At 47.2% G+C, this 21,838-nt stretch overlaps 1 protein-coding gene across 2 annotated transcripts in view; it reads left to right on the top strand.

Moving 5' to 3' along the window:
- Positions 1-21,838, top strand: part of MFSD1 (major facilitator superfamily domain containing 1) — a 499,977-nt gene that overhangs the window by 59,414 nt on the left and 418,725 nt on the right. For both annotated transcript variants that reach the window (XM_069618453.1, XM_069618454.1), the window contains exon 2: positions 16,218-16,270. In XM_069618453.1, the coding sequence (XP_069474554.1) occupies positions 16,218-16,270 (53 nt within the window). The remainder of the gene's footprint in view (positions 1-16,217; positions 16,271-21,838) is intronic.

A 21,838-nucleotide genomic window follows, 5' to 3' on the forward strand; every position in this document is an offset into this window, starting at 1 on the left:
GTGGACTATTTTTTGAAACCAGAAGTTGTGAAAATGCGTTCATACCTCAAGGACACTACAGCCGTTCTAGAACTCATCAAGGACCGCCCTTTCAATCCTGCACACAACATCCTGGTGACACTGGACATCGAATCCCTCTACACTAAGATCCCCCAAATGGCCACACTTAGAGTCATTGAGCAAATACTACGAGAAAGAGATCCTCCCATGCAAACTCCAGTTACCCTAGTGATGCAATTAGCGGAGATTGCCTTGACCAAAAATTTCTTCATCTATGAGAACTCGTTCTACGAACAAGTTTCTGGGACGGCAATGGGAGCCACAATCGCCCCGAGTCTTGCGAACTTATACGTAGCCAACTTTGAAGAAGAAAGAATCTACAATCCAGCTAACCCATGGCTACCCAAATTGGAATTATGGTCTAGATACATCGACGATGTGTTACTCCTCTTCAAAGGCACTGAACCTGAGCTTGTATTGTTCATGACATGGCTCAACAGTCAGAACCCCTTTCTCAATTTCTCAGAGACCCATAGTACAGAGTCTGTACATTTCCTAGATCTCACTCTCGAGATACGAAATGCAACCATCCACAGCACAGTGTTTAACAAACCTACGGATAGAAACTCACTACTCACCTACGGGAGCTTCCACCCTACCAGTTTGAGAAGGAACTTACCGTTTGGACAATTCCTTAGATACCGGAGAAACTGTTCAACATTACTAGATTACAATCGACAATCAGCAGACCTCGCAACCAAACTCCACAATAGGGGGTATCCTAAACGTATAATTAAACAGGCACGCAAACGAGCCAGTAACATCCCACGCGAAGTCACTATGGAACATCAAGCCAAGCCGAATGAAGCCAACAACATTATAACAGCAGTAATGAGCTTTTCTCCACTCATCAACAAGATCAAGAAAGAAATCGTGAAACTTTGGCAATCCTCAACGTCGGCCAGCACAGTATAGAAACCCCAAGGTTTGCATTAAAAAGAAGGAAGAACTTACGTGACGCCCTCGTACATTCATACAAAGAAATAGAACCCAAACCAAACACACTGTGGGGACAGAACCCAGAAACTGGCCACACTCCTTGTGGCGCATGTAATGCTTGCTCCAGCACCAAGAGAACCACCTCCATTGACATAGGGTGGCATTTCCCGTGGATTCAAAAAACATTTACGAACTGCAACAGCAGTAACGTGATTTACATCATTACATGCCCCTGCAACAAACGCTACGTAGGCATGACAACACGTCCTATTAAAACACGCCTTGCAGAACATAGATCATGCATCCGCACGAAGAAGATTACGGCACCTATGGTGGAACATTTTCTAGCCCAAAAGCACACCCCGGCAGATTTCACTTGGACAATAATCGAAAAAATGGCCATCCCCACCAGAGGGGGGAATATACAGAACTTGCTGTTCAGACGGGAACAACTTTGGATTTTCCGTCTCAAAACAGACAAATTTGGGCTGAATGAAGCAACGCACTGGCAATCATTGGCAACCTTATGAGCCAGATTGAAAGTGGACCAGTGGTTATTCCTCTAATTTTATGTTGTGATATAGTGTTGTGATTTGTGCTTCTCTGCTTCTCTCTACATTGCATTCCTCTGCATTCGCTCGCACTGTGTGAGAGCTATGGGGTCATGTGAACTATTGCCATTGAACATACAGTAATGAATCATACCTTTTCGGTGACCAGTGCCCTCCAGGCACAATGTGGCTGGCCGATGTCCCTGCGATCCGCGACGCGCGTTGCCTGACTCTGCGATGGCCGCCGCCTCCTTCAGATGGGGCGGCCATGCTAGAGCCAGGCGCGCGCGCGCGGCACACAATGGAAATAAAAACAGTCTGCGAACGCCGCCCGCTGAGAAACACATCTCTCGCGCGCGGTTCGTTACGCGAACAGAGACGAACGCTCCAAGGTAAGCGACCACCCCTCGCGGTTTGCCTCGGACTGCCACCCCCCCCACCCATTCCCTCCCCTCGAGCGTGGTGTCCTTGACTCAGGATGTCCTCGTATGTTTGCTAAACCATCAGCGACCACGCAGCGCGTGTCGCTGTAGACAGGATATACACTCAATTTGGTTAAAATAGATAGCAATTATCATGCTACCTGTTGCTTTTCCGAAACGATGCACTTAGGCATCACTATTGACAGTATTCATTGTCTTTTGGCCCACAGGTTCCGGGTCGTCTCACCCACCGTGCTAAGTTACCAGACCACACGGAGCGGGTAAGCCTTCTCCCCTCATTATATACTAATGTAGTGTTTCGAGACAATCTTTGGACATAGCACTAGATATTTACCTGTGCCCAATCTCTCTCCCCTCCCTCCTTGTCACCTCTACAGGGAGTGTTTTTGAAGAGATACAGATGTGATTCCCAGCAGGCACATACCCAGATGCCCTGCGAAGCCCTGATGAATGTGGCCCACTAATTTGTTCCACAGAAACCGGTCGGCTAGAGAACGACCATACCTAGTGCACAACATGAACTACACAGGTTACGCTCGTTCGGATTAAGGAACCCCTGCCTAAGCATTCAGGGGTCTTTCCTGTAACTATCATCGGAGAGAACATCGTTGAAGAAAAATTCTTCATTGTTTTTACAATTTCAACCTGCACCTGTTCATCCAGAGAAAACCTATTAAAACTAATGTTCATTTTTCATCTGGATGACAGCTAACACATGCAACAACCAATGCGGTAGAGCATGTGTCTTTTAGCACAACACATGTGCACAAGAGACTATTTGGAAAGCGCAATTAGCTAATTAGGCTTTTTGGCAAACTCCTCCCCACTCGATATAACTGTGTCCTCCCCAGTGTGAAAGCAACTATCACCCAACCATGGTCGCACAATAAACGCTTTTCAACTCACTTGTGCTGCTGCAGCACGTTTACAATGTGCTCCACCCCCATTCTCCAAAGCTCACCACCCTCTGTCTGATGCACTGTCAAACCTGCATTGCTGCAGTGGGTGTGCTCCTTGCACACATTCCCGCACCATAATGCAACCATACATGTCGGCATGTCGCCAACTGCCACTATGCACATATGCACCACTGGCACCAGCACTCCTACCCAACCTCTGCACCGCAATGGAGCTACACAGCGTTAAATGCAACAGTTACCATATTCTACAAACATTACACTGTCTCCGGCACACCTACGCCCTTTCATTCACTTAGTATGGTTTTACCCACTTCCATTCAGAAAGTGTTGTCACTGCCAACCTAACCACAAAATGTTACAACATTGCCCCTACTCCAAGCAATCTGCACACAGCACACTATCCAAGCACGTATAAGCTGCACTTCAACCAAACCCTCTTCCATACTCATGCAAACACTGCACCCAGTGCACACACTGCGTGACCTTTCACTGCACCATCTTCAACCACACATAAAAACTTTGCCATGTTCTAACAGTGACCTCACCTACGCAACCAAACGTGCACGCATTCGAGCTCACTTCTGCTGCTCTATTGCATCTGAAATTTGCTCCTCACCCATTCTGTGCAAGTCACCAACCTCTAACTGATGTAGAGTCACAAATGCATTACTGCTGTGACTATTCTCAAGCCCTAAGCTCTTCAGTGCATACCCTACAGCCTTCGGCCATGCACCCAATAGTCTAGACCTTCAACACACCCACTGCAATGTAATGCCACCATGCATGTCACCAAGTACGACAATCCACATACACACCACTGCCACCATCACTCCTACCCAACCTGTGCACCGCCATGGAGCTATGCAGCAAAAAAGTGGAACCGTTACCATAATGTAGAAGGAAACCACTGTCTCCTGCACCCCTGTGCACTTTCATTCACATACTATGGCCGTACCCACTTCATTCACAAATTATTCTCTCACATACTGTTCGCAACATTGGTCCTACTCCAACCTATCTGCACACACCACACTATGTAAGCACCACCCTCTACCGAATGCAGAGTAAGACATGCATTGCTGTGGTGGGTGTGCTGAAGGCCTAGGCTCTTAACTGCATGCCATACGGCCTAGGGCCATGCACCCAATAGTATAACCCTTCAACAGAGCCACCCCAATTTCATGCACCCATGCATGCCACCATGTCCACAACTACCGCAATCCATCCGCACAGCACAACCACCCGCACTCCCACTCAACCTATGTCCTGTGCAAATCACTCCCCTTCTGAAAATCGCCTGCCACCACTCACCACAGAAAGAGGTCGGCGCAAACAGGTCGCAGCACAAGCTATCGGGCCGTTACGACAGCTGCTTCCAATCACCACACAAAGTAGTCGCCTGTGTAGGTACTTGTGATGTGGTGCAATACGCAAGAATACTGCAGCCAGTCCTCCGTCTTCTTCCACCTATTCACATATCTCACACAAATCCCTTCTTATTCCCCCAATCCTTTTTTTTCCCTTCTTGCCGCCAAAACATTTTTTCTAGACCCTTCTGCCGGCACATTCTCCTCTGATACACCATGGCAGCGTTTCCCAAAACCTTTGACGCACAGCACGCTTCCCTCCAGCCAACCACCGTCCGCGTCCAATGTTCGCCGACATCACAGCGTACCGGCGTACCGCAGGCCAATGAGACTTCAGTGCGTGGAGCGAACAGGGAAATGGGTCTGCTCTAATTTTTTGAGATGTGCATTTCAGTCGTTTTCAACAAAAGTACTGATCGGATTCCCACCAAACACACAAAAGCACACTTTCTGACCCAAACCCCGCTCATGCCACAAATTTGGTGCAAAGTTTTGGCCATTCAGTCAATGGGGGAAAAAAAAAGAAATTTGGGACCCCCCTATAACTTTGCCTCCCCCCCTGCACAAAACCTCACCCAACTTGGCGAAAAAATTCAGAGCCCGCCATATACTTTTTTTTGCAAAGTTTGGTGAGAAGTTCTAAGCCACCAAAAAAGCGAGTTTAGCAACTTAACCATAACTACACTTCCGAGGGCCGTGTAATGTTTTAAGTTGACCTTTAACAAATACATATTTTGCATAGTCTCATCGGAAGGAATATTCTAAAAAACTTACTTGAAAGGTGAGCGAGATTGCTGTTAACTCGACGTAGCATCACAGTCCTTTAATTGATTTTATACATTCATACCATTGTTCATTAGAAAATGGACATTAGGATTACGATTTTGGCCACATCAAAAACGATGAAAAAAAAGTTTGCAAGTTGCTTGGCCTCATGGTTAGGATTTTGGATGTGTCTTTTGTTTCCTACATGGTAACGTTCGGTCTACATAAAGACAGACATGGTAATCTTTTAAAAAAATGACCTTTCTCTTAAAGGACGCAATGTGAGTGTATTTTTCAAAAGGCTCCCATTGTTTTGAACTATTCGAGTATATGTAGAGATACACAAAGTAATCAAAAATTCAAAATGTACAAACCACAGTACATTGTGTCACGAAGGAAACTTGTCTAATAACATTTCACTGGAACTATTCCCCAAAAACTGAAAACAGTTCATTATGTTACCTGTTCAGACTATTTCGCTATATTGAGAGGTCATTTATAAGACATATTATACAGGCAAAGTTAGAAAATTGTAAAATACATTTAGAAATTCACTGTCCACTACTCACCTGTGTCAGCGTGTGCTGAAATTCAGTTGGAGCAGCATTGGGAAGTAATTTGCAAAGGAGTCTGGAGTGAGGCTTTTTAGTGTACTGTGATTGTTGGCACATATCTTCTGAGAAGTGTGTGCTGCAGGCGCAAAATCGATTGCCCATCATGCCATCCATGACATCCTTGACTCTGCTTTCAATTTCGAATAATGGAAATCCACAGCTCCAGACCCATTTTCTTATTAAATTTAAATCCTTTGAAAATGCATGCAGGACTTAGTGCAACCCAAAACGATACAACAAGGCACTGGTGGATTGTCCCTATAATCTTGTAAATAAATATAAATAAATATTACTATTAAAAAAAAAAGTACCACAGTGAGTAAATCAAACATCATATTCCTTTGATAATTTAAAAATGTTTTACTTTATAAAAAAAAATGGCACGTAACGCAAACGTGCACTACCAAAATGTACATTTGGAAACACTACTCTGTAATTTTATGTGCTAATTACAGAGGTAAAAATGTGTAGGACGGTTCATAATGGTGTAGACATTTTGAACAAAATAAAATGAGAATGGGGTGTACATAGAGTATAAAGCAATAGAAAGTGGCCTGGCAGAGAACATTGAAACTACAAAAAACAATAGTAAAAGTTAACTAACCGTTACTTTGAAGAACAGATGAGCTGACTCGGCATTCAAGGTAAAAAGTGGAGAGCTGGCGATATCTGTTGTCGATCTCAGAGGTTTTTTGTTAACCCCCACATTGTTTTATAAAGCTTTACAGAAGTGGGTGTATGTGAACGTCTGACATGTTTGTTCACACACACCAGGCCTCTTATGACAATGTTTGACCTCCTCAATCCCGTCGGTGCAGACCCCTTGCAAGCACACGCCCACAAGTGTGAACTGTCATTGATGGCTGAGGGGGATGGATGTGGATGATGCAAGCGCAATGGGCCCGGAACACAGTCCAAAGACACAGTTGATTGCAGGGATGGGGTCTTCAATAGGAGCCTGGAGACACTGGGTCTGGGGTGGCCATGTGGATATGGGTGCCCATGTGAACGAACCCTTTGTGGTGTACATGGTATTCGGCACCATGCGCGTACACATCCTCCCAGCCCCTTTGTGAGAACACGCCCACCGGTGCTAACTGTTATTGATAGCGGAGGGGGATGGATGTGGCGAGTGCGATAGGCCAGTAAACTTGTTAAAGCACACCAATATTTTACGATGCTCTTAGATTTTTGGACATGTTGTGAACTTGCAAAAAATGTCCAACAACTGTTCAGATTAACTAATTTTTTATTTAGTTTGGTGAAGTGGATGGCAATGACACTACAAATTATACTGCTGAGGCCGAGGTACTGCCTGTATAAATCCATGGTATTGTCTGTAGTCACTGGGGAATTCATCACAAATGGCTCAAACCACACGGGCAGGTATTACTCGTTGAACGTGAAATCCCAGTCTTCCATGACTCCACGATATGCCACAAATCTGTACTAGCTGTGTAGGAGATGCAGAAATAGTTTACTTCAATAAACCCATTAATTAGATTTTTTTTGTTTACATTACCTTTTAAAATGTAAGGCATTGTTGTCCAGCATGGGGTCTGGCATGGATTCACATGCTCATGAATATTCCCCGTCGTCAGGCTGTGAATCCTCGGTAAAGAAAAATCAGTATCAGTTTCGTTTATGATCTGTCTTTCGTAGTAGTAACCAATCACTGATCTCTGCGTCATACTGACCACAGCCAATGACTGCCCTCTCCTTAAGCCCTGCCTCTGGCAGCCATCTTCAGATTTTTACCGCACGTTCAAGTGTTGGGATCCTCGTGCTATTGCTCTCGAGCGTTAGTGCTTTTTTTCACGTTTTTCTTAGAAAAATGTCTCTTTTTTCGGTCAAAAGAGCCTCAAGCTCCACCGTTTCTTTATCCAATCAACGGGGACCCGTGTCGGATTCTTCTACGCCCCTCAAGGGTGAAGATTTCGTCGAGCACGCTTTTGGAGGATTCCAGAAGTTTCTCAGGCCCTTCTCGAGCATGGCCCAGGAGAAGGGAAGCTCGACGCCCGAAAAGCTGTTCAGGGTCTGCCCTGAATGCCAGCTTCAGAATGTCTTTAAGGAGGACAAACACTCCCTTTGCCTTTACTGCCTACATGAGGACAAGACGCACGTGGAGGAGGACTGTGCGTTTTGCGGCAATATGTCGGAGCGGACCATGAAGGACCGCCATCAACGTCTCGCCAACTGGCTGGAAGGAAAGAGCCCGTCAGGCGAGAAGAAGAAGAAGTCCGAGCGGTCTTCTAAGACCTTTGAGGGCGCCCCGGCGACGGGGGGGTCCAACAGAAGGCCAAGCACCGCGAGTCCGCTGGCACCGGGAGCGCCGAACGGTCGGGCTCTACGGGCGCCAGGCAGGGCGCATCCTGCCCGGCGCCATCAACCACGAGCCAACGCTCTGGCTCGGGTAAGAGGAAGGCCGAGCACCCGGCGAAACTCCTGGAGAGACCCCGGTCATGCCCTAAGGCCCCATCGGAGGGGGGGCGAGGTGGTGAGCCTCCCCCAAGGAGAAGGCGGTGAGCGCACCTAAGGTGGTGAAAGCCTTGATCCATCCGGCCAAGGCCTCTATCGAGACAGTCGCGGTGGCCCTGGCTCAGCCTGTGGAGGCTACACCAGTGGTGGCGACCTCGGGGCCCAGAATCTCCCTGCCACCGCGGAGGGAGTCCTCTTTCATGCCCATCGACAGGACCCCCGTGAAACCTCCGACGGAGAAGAAAAAGGGGGGGCAGGAGGTCGTCGTGGACTCGGCCTCAACCTCTGAGGAGGAGCTGATCGAAGTCTTAGGCCACGGCTCTGGCGTGGAAGGCCATCCTGTCGGGAGGGACTCCTGATCGCCCGTCGGAACTCCCTCAACCAGTGCCGCAAGACAACTCGGCAGCCATTTTGTTGGCTATACAGTCCTTATGCTGGGAGATAAGGACGAGACTGCCGCTACCACCAACAGAGGAACCGCTCCCGACGGGGGACCCGGAACCAGGCCCTTCTGGGAGCCCTCCTCCTAAGAGAAGAAGGATTCAGCCTCCACCTCCTTTTCAACCATCGCGCCCTGCTCAGCCCTCCTCCCCGTCCACGACACGTGGGGATGATACGGGGACTGACACGGCCGCGACGGGTTCCAATCGACGAGGTTTACGATGAGGATCTCCCGTCGTCACCTCCCACCCGGGCTTCCCCGCCCGACGAGATTGGATCGTTTCACTCCATGATCGCCACGGCATCCGAGCTTTTCCAGCTCTGCCCGGAAGAGAAGAAGAAGGAAGGTTTCCTTTATCAACGGCGCGAGACCAAGAGGAAGACGGTCCTCGCTGTACCTCTACTAGACGATATTTGGGATGAGGGCCTCGCCCTCCTCAAGAACCCATCCACGACGCCGGCTAGGAGGGATCGGTACGAGAAGAAGTACCGGGTCCCGGACGCGGCCCCCTTGTGCCTTCGGGCACAGCCGACCCCGGACTCGGTCGTCTCCGCGGCGCCAGGAAGAAAGCAGGGGAGGGGGGTGTGGCCTCTACGTCAACCTCTGGACGGCGAGGGAAAGAAATTGGACACGATGGGACGCAGAGTCATCTTATCGGCAGCAACGACGATTAAGGCGGCCAACGCCTTGGCTATCGTAGCCCGCTACGACAGGGAGTTGTGGTACAAACTGGCCCTCCTGCTGGACTTCCTACCAGACGACAAGAGGGCGGAAGCCCTAGAGATCTTGCAGGAAGGAGAGGTGGCGTCGGACCACGCCATTACGATTGCGACGGACATCGCTGACACTGGATTTCGCCAGTTGGGCAACGGCGTGTGCCTTAGGCGGCGTGGATGGCTCAAGGCTACTGACTTCCGTCAGGACGTGCAGACCAGAGTCTTGGACATGCCGTTCGACGGGAACAACCTGTTTGGGAAAACAGTGGACGATTCCCTTCAAGCCATCAAGGCGGACACGGAGACGGCCTGGGCTCTTGGGGTTCTCCAGCAACGGCGGCCGCCCTTTCGGAGCGGCGGAGGCAAACAGGGTGCCTCCAAAGGTTCCAGCGGCGGATTTTCCACCTACCATCAAGCGGCCCGTTCGTCGTCACAGGAAGCTTACAGGGGACGAGGCAAGTCAGGCGGACCCCGCCGTCGTCGCCAAGGAGGACAAGGCGGCAAAGCCTCGTCGAAGCAGGACTGAACCGGCCGTGGGGTCGGGCCACCACCGAAGCACCCCGGTGGGAGGGCGGCTGGTGAGCTTCGTCAGCGCGTGGGAGTCCATCTCCACCGACCGTTGGGTGCTGGACGCCCTGCCTCAGGGTCACGCGCTTGAGTTTCTAAAGAGGTGCCCACGTGTCCCCCCTGTGGCCAGGAAAGAACATCACGCCCCTCAACTTCTCTTGGAGGTAAAGGCGATGCTCAAGAAGGGCGCCATCGAGCTCGTCCCAGGCTTTGGGGCTCCGGAGTTTACTCAAGATACTTCCTCGTGAAGAAGAAGACGGCAGGATGGCGTCCCATCCTGGACCTACGACGACTGAACAAATTCATCAAGGCACAGAAGTTCCGGATGGTCACCCTCCAACACGTCCTGGGTCAACTGGAGGAGGGCGATTTCCTGTCGTCGTTGGATTTGGAGGATGCCTACTTCCATATCCCCATCCTAAAGGGACACCGAAAGTTTCTCAGGTTCGTGGTCCAAGGGCGTCACTACCAGTTCAGAGCCCTTCCCTTCGGATTGAGGTCGGCACCCAGGGTGTTCACCAAGTGCCTCGCAGCGGTGGCTGCGCAGCTGCGCCGAGAGGGGATCCACATCTACCCCTACCTGGACGACTGGCTCATCCGAGCGAAGACGAAGGAGCTCGCCGCGGAGCACACGGCAAGGACCGTCCAACTACTCACGGACCTGGGATTCTCCATAAACTACGCCAAGTCCCACCTGGTGCCCTCTCAAGATGCACTGTTTCTGGGAGCGAGGCTCAACACAGTGTCGCTTCTGGCCTCTCCGTCGGAGGAAAGGACGAGGGCCATCTTGGGCAAGGTGCAGCGCATGCTGGTTGCGGACGCGGCCAAGGTGAGGTCCATCAAGTCCCTCCTCGGAATGATGTTCTCTTGCATTTATCTCATCCGCCTGTGCAGGCTTCGGATGCGCCCGTTGCAGGAGTTCCTGGACGCTCGCTGGATCCAGACGACGGGCGGCCTCGAGGACAGGATCACACTCGACGAGAGTTTCCGACGAGCGATCCGGTGGTGGGGCACCCGCGCGCATCTGACGGCGGGCATGGACTTCCAGACCCCGGGCCACCAGAAGACAAGAAGACAGTGACCACGGATGCCTCCCTGGAAGGGTGGGGAGCGCACACCGAAAACCTGCACGCGAGGGGACTTTGGCTGCCGGCGGAGAGGTCCCTCCATATAAACGTTCTGGAACTCCGTGCAGTGTTTTGGGCCCTCAGGTCTTTTTTCTTCCGTCCCTCAAGGGCAAGGTGGTGAGGATCTTCACCGACAACACCACCACCACCTTGTTCTACATCAGGAAGCGGGGCGGTACCAGATCCCCAGCCCTGTCCAAGGAGGCACAGGACCTGTGGCATTGGGCCGTCGCCCAAGGGATGTTTCTGGTGCCGTTTCATAATAAAGAACACCATCGCCGACTCGCTCAGCAGAGAGCTGCGCTCTTGCCACGAGTGGGAACTACGACAGGATCTAGTGGACCGCCTCTTCCGACGGTGGGGCACACCCCAGATCGACCTTTTAAGAGGAGGGCGATTTCCTGACGGCAGCGAACTCCAAGTGCCAGAGGTTCGCCAGCAGGTTTCCCCAGCAGGTTTCCCCAGCCGAGGAGCATGGGCGATGCTTTCTCGTTCCCCTGGGAGGGCCTGTCCCTCTATGCGTTCCCTCCATTGCCGCTTCTGATCCGGCTCATCAACCAGCTCAAGAGGTCACGCTGCAGGATGATCCTCGTCGCACCTGCGTGGCCGAGACAGATATGGTTCCCGGACCTTCTGGACTTGTCAGCGTCCCTGTCAATCAAGCTGCCAGTGGACGCGGATCTTCTCTCCAGGGAAGGAGGCACCATCCTCCATCACGACCCGAAGTCGCTGAACTTGCAGGCCTGGCTCCTGCAGCGTTAGTTTGGAGGCTACGACATACCGGCTGACTGCAGAGAGGTTCTTGCAAAGGCCAGGGCGTTCTCAACTCTTAAATGCTATGGACACAAATGGAAGAGGTTCTCTGTCTGGTGCCGCGCACAGAAGATTAACCCTCTGCGGATTACGGCTCCCCAGGTACTGCCGTACCTACTGACGCTGGCCAAGGCTGGACTGGCGCACGCGTCCATCAAGATTCATCTTGCTGCGATCTCCCGATACACCAGAACCACGGGGCGGACGTCTTTGTGGTCTCATCGTCTGGTGAAGGAATTCATGAAGGGACTGTTCAGATCGTTCCCGCCGGTGAAGGCTCCGGCCCCGGCGTGGGAGCTCAACGTGGTGCTGATCAAGCTCATGGGACCTCCGTTCGAGCCTCTGCACTCGGCCCCGTTGAAGTTCTTGTCGTGGAAAACAGCGTTTCTTGTGGCCATCACCTCCGCACGACGGGTGGGAGAGATCCAGGCCCTTTCCTGCAAGCCCCGGTACTTGACTTTTCACGACACGAGGGTAGTGCTCAGGACGCACCCCTCCTTCATGCCCAAGGTGCCGTCGAACTTCCACCTCAACGAACCCTTGGTGTTGCCTGTTTTCTTCCCGTCTCCTTCGTCGCCGGCTGAAAGGGACTTTGCACTCGCTGGATGTGGCTAGAGCGCTGAAGTTCTACGTGGACCGCACAAAGTGTTTTCGGAAGACGTCACAACTTTTTGTGAACTTTGGACCTGTCAATCAGGGGAAGGCTCTCTCGAAGGCCTCCATTTCCAGATGGCTCTCCGGCTGTATCATGTACTGTCATCGGTTGGCAAACCGACCGCTGCCTGGCCGTCCGAGAGCCCATTCCACCAGAGCGATCGCAGCTTCCACGGCGTTCCTATCTGGTGTGCCCTTGCTGGACATCTGCAGGGCTGCTACGTGGAGGTCGACGCACACCTTCACGAAATTCTACTGCGTCGATCGGGATTCCAGGGAGGAGTCCAGGGTCCGCCAAGCAGTGCTGCGCAACCTGTTCGCCTAAGGTGAGCCTGGTGAGGAGGTAAGAATTGCTTAATGTTGAGTTTGATGTAATGCTTAATGTTGAGCCTTTGCCACCTCCCGTGGTTGTGCATGTGTGTACTGCTATGTATTCTTTTATTCATGAGCATGTGAATCCATGCCCGACCCCATGCTGGAGAAGGAACAAGTTACTTACCTGTAACTGTTGTTCTCCAGCATGGGTCTGGCATGGATTCACATGCAAACCCTCCCGCCTACCCCTCTACGGCTCTTCACTTGGTCATAATGCCACTTCACGTGCTACCAAATCTGAAGATGGCTGCCAGAGGCTGGGCTTAGGGAGAGGGCAGTCATTGGCTGTGGTCAGTATGACGCAGAGATCAGTGATTGGTTACTACTACGAAAGACAGATCAGAAAGGAAACTGATACTGATTTTTCTTTACCGAGGATTCCCAGCCTGACGACGGGGGATATTCATGAGCATGTGAATCCATGCCAGACCCATGCTGGAGAACAACAGTTACAGGTAAGTAACTTGTTCCTTATGCTTTGAAAAGTACCTTTCTGTGCAAATTACTGATATTACTTGTGATTTCAAGTAGGGATCAATTAGAAACATGAACGCACATTCCAGCAAAAAACAGTTTGGGAGATGCTTCCAAGTGAAAGAAACTTAATTGTTTGACGATAAATCTAAAGATGAACACTTTGGTTTCAGATTAGAATGAGTCATTTATTCAATTTATAGAAAAATGATTTTGTCAGTGATCCTTCGAAGTTATATTGATGTAGAGGAACAACACATTATGTTAGCGGTCTGTCTTCAAATGGACATCATCTATAGAGTGAATTTACTCATTACTTGAATTACGAGGGCGAACTGTAGCTCGAAGTTCGTGCATAAGCACCATCCTCATTGTTCTTGTAAGGCAGGCGACCTGATGTTATGCACCTCAGTAACGCATAGCGGTGGTGTTTTCTACGGCAATGTAGGCCAAGCAGCCAGAGTTTTCTCTGCAGCAGCAGTTCTCCACCAGAGTAGACATAGGCTCACAATGATGGCAGGTACACCAGGTGGAAACGTCTTCCATACGACTGGGTTCAGGCTCCGGTAAATGATCCTCATGACTTTCATCTGATTCTGTTTGTATACAGTAAAGAAAAGAGGTTTCCCATTAATATTGAATGTTAAAGAAATGCAAGCAAAAAAACAGCCATTGTTACAAAAACACTGTGAAAATAGCCAGATGAATAGGCTCAAACTTTAAAAACATGCAAGAACACATGTTTAAATATGGTTTTGTAAAGACATTTGTCCATAATATAAGAAATGAAATGCGACTTCTGAGTTGATTCATTTTAGGCTGTATAAGTACTGGCTCTCAGTGTGTTGTACTTGGCAGATAGCCGAACAGAGCAGAAACAAGTCAGGGAAACTCGAAATGAAATGCACTAACACGAAGGAACAAGAAACTCCAACATTATGTAATCAGAAAGGGTTTGTTTACACTTGTCGAGGAACTAGGCCTCTTGCCATTTCCATGGAGACACATCAGTAGATTGTTCACAGAGGACATTGACATGAGACGTGCATTGGCATTGTGAAAAGGGCGTGAGCGTCCAGTGATGTCAGCTTAAGGGGCGGGTTATCTGAATTAGTGCTATAAGGGCACTTGAACTTGGGGTGATGGACCAACAGATAAGATTAGTACAAGATGGCGCTACCCGACCCGTCGTTTTCGCATGTGTTAAAGTGAGTGAAACTCGGGTAAGTTGCATTGGAATTCTTTTAAAGAATCATATATGTATGCTCTAAAATTCATGTGCAATCGATTGGTCCAATAACATTTCTGACCGAACTACCCCTTTAGGTTTGATCACGTCGAAGTGTTCTCTGGACCTGTGTCCCACAAGCTTCTGTGTCACAGGCAATGGCCATGTAATTTAGGTACATTCATATAGCGTATCAATTCTCATATGGGTCTCTTGAGTGATGGAACCTGAATTCCTAGAGACATGAGAACTGTTTTCAGCAATAGACCAAGTAGAATTCCCAAATTCTTGGCCTTGGTTGTCTTAAGATTCTAATGCCCAAAAAGAGGAGGAATAGAGATGGTCTGTAATGACTTCTGTCCCCCCCCACTCTCAAAAAGGATCACTTACATTTTGGAACCATTCAGTTGTAGATGTTGGGAGCTTATCTAGTCTCTGATTCCAAGGACTAGTTTTGTAACACAGAAAACCCCAGTTCAGCAACTGAAATCTCAATATAAATGTGCGGTCAGCACCCTATTGCATGCTGGCCTGCCAAAACTAAACAAGGTAAAAAAGAGGAAACACATAAATGAGGGTGGGGATCCAGGACAACCGGCCAGATACTCTACAAGTGACGGATGATGTAGCGGATTAAAATGGGCTGGGATGGATCCTCGGATCATTCCTTCATGAAGGAGCAGAACCACTGTTAGGCGCTGCTGGCCAGGTGGGTCACCAATGACAACGTGCCGATTAGGATGGATTGATTGACTGTGACGGATAAAGCTGAGAGGTCCAACATGACTAGGTAAATAGTTCCCCTTTTCAACTAAGCTTCCAACATTGGCCCTAAAACCTAACACTGCAGTTGAAAGCCAGACTGATGGGGAGCCAAGCTTTAGTGACCAGAAACATTTGAAACTGCAGGACGGCTAACTTTTCCAAAGGTATGGACAAAATGGCCAGGATCTGTGTGACCTCTTCTGCTAATTCTTAGAGTAGGTTTGCTATGTTTGCCCTTTCTAGCCCATTATTTACTTTGGGATCGGCTACCGTCATGTGTAAAATACTTATTTGATTTTCAGACTTGTCTCCTGACCCAGATATGATTTTCAATAAACCTTTTGATCAACACCAAGTTCTAGCATTTAGTATGTGTGCATGCGTAGATCTGTTTTATTGTGATACTCAAATATCAATCTTGGTTGAAAAATAAATGCAAATTTTGATTTTAGCACTGAACATTAGGAGATATTAAGCTGTATGTTACATGCTGTGGTCTTTAGATCTAACATTCACTCTGCGCTAAACTACAATTAAATATGGGCACACTATGGTTGCACGAACCAGCCTGAAACCCTGACTCAGTTTATCAATGAATGAGTTGTGGTGAGGGAGGAGGCGGGTGGAGGTTGCAATGTGGGTTGAATTAAACATTGCATTCTGGGAGCACGCATTTTGACAATGCAAGCATTGAATATTTAATTGAAGAGTGCACCTATTTGAATGAGCCAGGGATTGGAGAACTTGCATATCTACCTCCCGATTAGCCACATTTGTTTAGAAACATTGAACTGTGTAAGTATTCAATGAGTGACAGCAATTCTTTAACTATGTATTTCATGACTGGTAAAATGTGTTAAGTGTATTGACAATATTGTAGTTCTACATATACAGATGTTATATTTTTTTTCTTTCACAGGCAGCTACTTTTGCTATGATAACCCAGCCGCTCTTCAAATCCAAGTTCAAGCAGTAAGTGGCATTTTAATCTGCTCTTCATTGAGCATAAACCTACCATTTTAAATTGCAAAAGACCAATGCATAATGTTTGATTTTATTTATTTTTTGTCCTTTTTTTAGGCCTTTTGAAAGTTGAAAAATACCATTTTACTATCACCCGAAGACTTAAAGTAGTCAGTTGCTGGGTTTAAAATAAAGATTTGATGAGCATTAACAGCGTTCAGCATCTCTTGGGTATCGGCATCAACCAGTATGCAGCAGCTACTTACTTGAAACCAGTACATAGCAAGTTTGTAATCTAACCTCCACACGCGGTGCAGCTGCATACTTTTGACTTTCCCCTGGGGAGCTATGCAGTTCCTAGAAAAAGTTACTATCAGTCGCTCTGACTTAGTCTGAGCAAGTTTGGAGTACATCCAAAGCAAACCAGTTACTCCTAGTAACTTTTTTGTGACTTTAATGGCACTATCCAGATGTGAGTCAGTGTTACTTGTAACATCTTTGTGAGTCAACCACCTATACCCTTTGTCCATGTACATATGATCTACTATTCTGCACATAGTTATTAAGATGTTTTTAGCATCATGGTTCCATTTAAGACAATATCATGCATATTGTGTTGAGATATGCAACCATACTTTCTATGTTTGTGAAATTGTTTAAATAATGTTCCCTCCATTTTTTAACAAAGACACACACCAAGTTTGGGCAATGGTAATGGACTTGCTTCTTAAATCAGTAAATGTTTCAGTTAACGTACAATGTATATTTAAGAAATTCATTGTATGTAATTTATGATTTTTCAAACCCACCTTTCCACATAGCTTATTGATTGAGGCTTTGCAGAAGACAATACTTTGCAACCCTCTTGATATGACCCCAACTACTGTTTTTCCACAGCTTTACTTTGTCTGACATTGTTCACTTCATTCCTAGATATAGATATCACAATCAGTCAAACAAGTTTATTCGAATTTAAAAAAAAAAAAAATCCATCAAACAATCACATGAGAAACATATACATACAGTCAATAAGAATTTACAATTCTTAGAAGCTAATACTTGTGATGTTAAAAAGACTGGTGAAAATAAAAATTGAGCAGTGGTAAGTTCGCATACGCTGATTCGTACGATGCAGTTTAAACGGGGACACAGTAAAATCGGTATGCAAGGTAAGTCCACTATAAAAAAGATTCATGCTTTGCTACCATCTCCCTGGAGCCTCAGCAAACATTTTCTAAAATACACTGCTCTTTTTAAAAATGTGAGCAACGCCCAAGCTGTAAAAACAGTGTCCGCACTAAGTATAAAAACAAGTTCGGCTTTGTGATGGCGTATCTCGGTTTTCCTTAGGGCAGGTAACAGATTTGCCCTGCGAATGCCTTTGTAACCCGGACAGAAAAACATCAGATGAGCTAAATCTTCCAGCTGATGTCCACGTACCGGACAGCCGGCTACGTCTTGAAATCCCTTCCACCCAGCAGTATTTGCTTGGAGAAGAAGGGAATCAAAATGTGCCCTTGTAATTAGCCACCTGTCCTTTTTGTAGGGGCTCCATGTTAAATAGGGTTGAATCCCCGAGGGCCTACTGATCGTAGAACGGAATTCATCACATTTATTGCCATATTCCCGAAGTATTCTTTTCCTTACCATGACCTCTCTTTCCACAATTTTGAGTCTAGACCCCTCGCTCTTAGTGATGAGCGAGACTGTTGGAAAAAGAACACTAAGGTTGGCCTCCCCAAGGGCATTAGAAATGTATGCAAGTAAGGGGATTTTTTGCCAACCCACTTTCCCCACCAGGGTCCGAATAATGAAATGGCACAAGGATGCAAATTCGTTGGCTCACAATCGAATCCAAAATAAGATCGGGGCCAGCGCCCACTGGTCCTCCCAAAACTCCATTCCCAGTTCTCTGTGGGTTGAAATACATGCTGCGGAGTTCGGGAGCCCCAGCAACTGTCTAAAGAATGTGTTTTCTTTTACTTGGATATCCGCGACCTTATTGAAGCCCCATATGGGGGCACCATACATGGTAACGGCCAATGTTTGAGCTCCATAGAGCTTAGTAATTACGTCTAAGGGCTGGCCATTACATCTCGCCATAAAATAAAAGATTCCCCCAATTTGTTGGCTCATTTTGGCTGATTTTGTCCACATGTGTTCTACCATTCAGGGCTTCCGAAAAACTAATGCCCAGGTAGTCAAAGGCCTTAACTCGTATAATTGCTCCAGCACAGAGCATCGGTTTCATGGCCACTGGCCGTTTTCTGCCCGTGCAGGCCATCGCTGCCGATTTTCTTTTTTTTTTTTTTTTGGTGTCGATTTTTAAACCTAGATTACACACAAGTTGTGTATGCAGTGATCGGAGCCTGTAATGCTCTAGGGGTTCTAGCTAACAGGACTGTGTCGTCCGCATATGCTAATACTGGGAAACCCCAGCCCCCCAACACCAGGAAGTCGGCCAGAATACCAATGAGTTCAGATGATAGACCATTAATATAAAGGCAGAAACAGATAGGGGCTAACACACAGCCCTGCCGGACACCACACCCCACCCTAAAGCAGGCCGTGCAGTGTCCCCCAGGGCCACTGCGTACACACGCCTCATTGTCGGTGTGCAACTCGACCAGTACCTTCAGGATATCCCCCGGGCATCCGATGGATCCGAGCACGGCCCAGAGTTTTGCCCTGTCCACCTTGTCAAAGGCCGTGCTCAAGTCCATAAAGGCCAAATATACAGCCTCTCCCCTGCAGTAAACCGAGTTGGCCACCAAAAGATAGAGGTTCAGGCTCTGTTCCATTGTGCCGACCCTTGAGCGGAAACCAAATTGGATGTCGGAGAGGATCGTAGCTTCTCCTAACCAAGATTCAATGCGAGCCAATACAATTCTCCCAAAGATCTTAGAGGACTCCAATAGGGAAATCGGTCTATATGCACGTGGGCTACCCAGATCTCCTTTTTTAAAGATTGGGAAGATAATAGCCCTTTTCCACGAGGGTGGATATCTGCTGCTGTGTTGAAATGTGTGCCAAGATGAAACATTGTCAGTGGTGCCCTGTTATGATGTAGAGAAATTTTACTGCATTAAAGATCTGCAATGAAATGACAGATGGAGTTCTCCGTTCTCTGCACTGGGTTTTCCCAAATATATATATCTTGAAAATATTAGGTAGGGTAGGGGAGTGTAATCTGGATGATATGGGGATATTGGCATAGGTGAAAAATTGTGTTGGCAGTCCATTTCGATGTCTGCAGATGTCACTTGAATTGAGAAGTTCAGGGCAAGTTTTGGTGTGGTGGTTGTGGCCATTGGCCAGATTCATGGGTGCATGGCCGTATTATCCTGTGGTGGTTGTGGACAGTGCCATGCACCCAAGAATCTAGGCACTGGCCACAACCACCACAGCATAATACGGCCATGCACCCAAGAATCTGGCCACTGCCCACAACCATTGTAATGATGTGTACAGAAATTGAATCCAGCCATTGGAAACAACCATTATAATATGCGTATAGTAATTAAACATAGTGTGTGGGCATTTTATAGTATTTGTAACATTGTGACACAATACAGTTGAAATGCAAATGGTACTTATGATTGCTGTACCATTTGGAGATACAGGTTGACTTTGTTGTACATGGTAATTCAGGAGACATTTTTTCTTCTTTTCTGTGTAATAAAGATAGCATAATATGTTAGGTAGGATAGTTCACCATGTCGTATAGCATGAATGGTCCATCATGAGCTGCAAGGTTTGTCTCGCCTCCTTCAAGGAAGTGACAAAATAATCTTGGAAACAGATATCTTGTGTTTCCAGGAAGTATAGTTACAAGAAACCCCTTTAATGGAGGCATATTGGGTGGTATTAAATCTGGCGTTCAAAAACCAGCTGGGTCGCCCGATGAGTAGATGAATTGAAGCAATAAAAAACGAGTTACCGTGAATGTTAAGATCTAGCCGCCACCCCACACCATTTGTGCAGTTGCTAGCAATAGGTCGCCTGAATGAACCAACAGAAAAGGACAGAACTCTCATAATAGTGAATATCTATTGGAATCCGGCAGATGCAAGAACGAAGAATATGCCAGATGATGTGGCTCGATTGATTAATGAAGAAAGAGCAAAGTGGAGGGATCCGCTTATAATCATTGTTGGCGATTTAAATTGCTCATGTCTTGATAAGAATAATATGCCAATTTGGGAAGAAACGACATCATCATCATCATCATCATCATCATCATCATCCAATAAGATAAAAAGAGGCGTTAACTGGAGGCAGGCGCCGCAATCTAGAGACACTGTCATCCTGAATGGGATAATGTAAGGAGATATCCCAGGGAAACCGATCTGAAGGGAACCACAAGTTTGCAGATTCTGGATTATATTAGCGTTTCATCAAATGAGTGGGATTACTGATAGTATGGAGGTTCACGAAACTAAGACCATTATCAATTAAGAATGGTTTGCAACAACATAAATAAAGAACCACCAAAGATATTTGAGGAAAACGTGAGGATAAATCCAGGCCGAAATAGACTTGGCATCAAACAAAATACGCTGCCAAGGCTGACAGAAAAATTAGTGGATTTAATTGAATCCGCCACAGAGGGTATAGACAAAAAAACATAAACTATACCCTGTTATTTCAACAATTTTTAATACAACAGAGCGGGAGACTGGATGACATCAATGTCCCATAGGCATGCATATGACATTCAGATTGTGAAAAAGAAGAAACTAAAAAGAGTAAATTAGATAACCAAGCTGAGGGAATACACAAACTAAAACAAAGGTATCGTAATTGGCTAAAATTGCAAAAAAAAAGATGATAAATCAAGATGCACAATCTATGCTAATGAATATAAAAGCCAAGAATACCACAGCAATATGCGCTACACTAAATCAGATGGATGTCCCACAAAACGCCCTGATGTGTAACCAATTTCAGCAGCATCTTGGGTCAGATACTATACAAATGACCAAGAAGCAGAGGAAGAGATGCCTCAAAGGAAACACCTAGATCAGCTACAGCCGGTCCGCCCTACCCTATTACGGAATCAAAGATATTGGACCTGGAAATGGCAACATTTGAAGACCTAATATGGAGATTGAAGAACTCCAGGGCGCCAGCCCAGATGGGCTGACTAACATGCAGCTGAAAAAGAAATCTGGAACTATGGGCCATTTTTCTCCACCGCCTTTTATAGAGGGATATTGACAACGGCACAAATCCCTTCGACATGGAAGACGGCGGTAGTGGTCCCGGGCAACTACCGCCCAATTGCATTGCTCTATGTGGCAGGAAAATCTTTGGGTCAATCTTGTTAAAAGCTTTGTCACAATGGAGTGAGAGAACGGGTCATTTACACAAATGGCAGGTGGGGTTTGTAAAGGGAATTGGCACCTCAGCTAACCTCCTTTATATTAAATCTCTTAAAAGCAAAACAGAACAAAGGCAACAAAAATCTACATAGCATTTATAGATTTGTCAAAAGCTTTTGACTGTAATTAAAAGATCGTTGCTATGGGAAAAACTGGAGGCATGGAGGTGCCCGAAGATCATCCTGAATAACAT

The sequence above is a fragment of the Ambystoma mexicanum genome, chromosome 10 (assembly GCF_040938575.1).
Source record: "Ambystoma mexicanum isolate Mex_15411 chromosome 10, UKY_AmexF1_1, whole genome shotgun sequence".
Lineage (NCBI taxonomy): Eukaryota > Metazoa > Chordata > Amphibia > Caudata > Ambystomatidae > Ambystoma > Ambystoma mexicanum.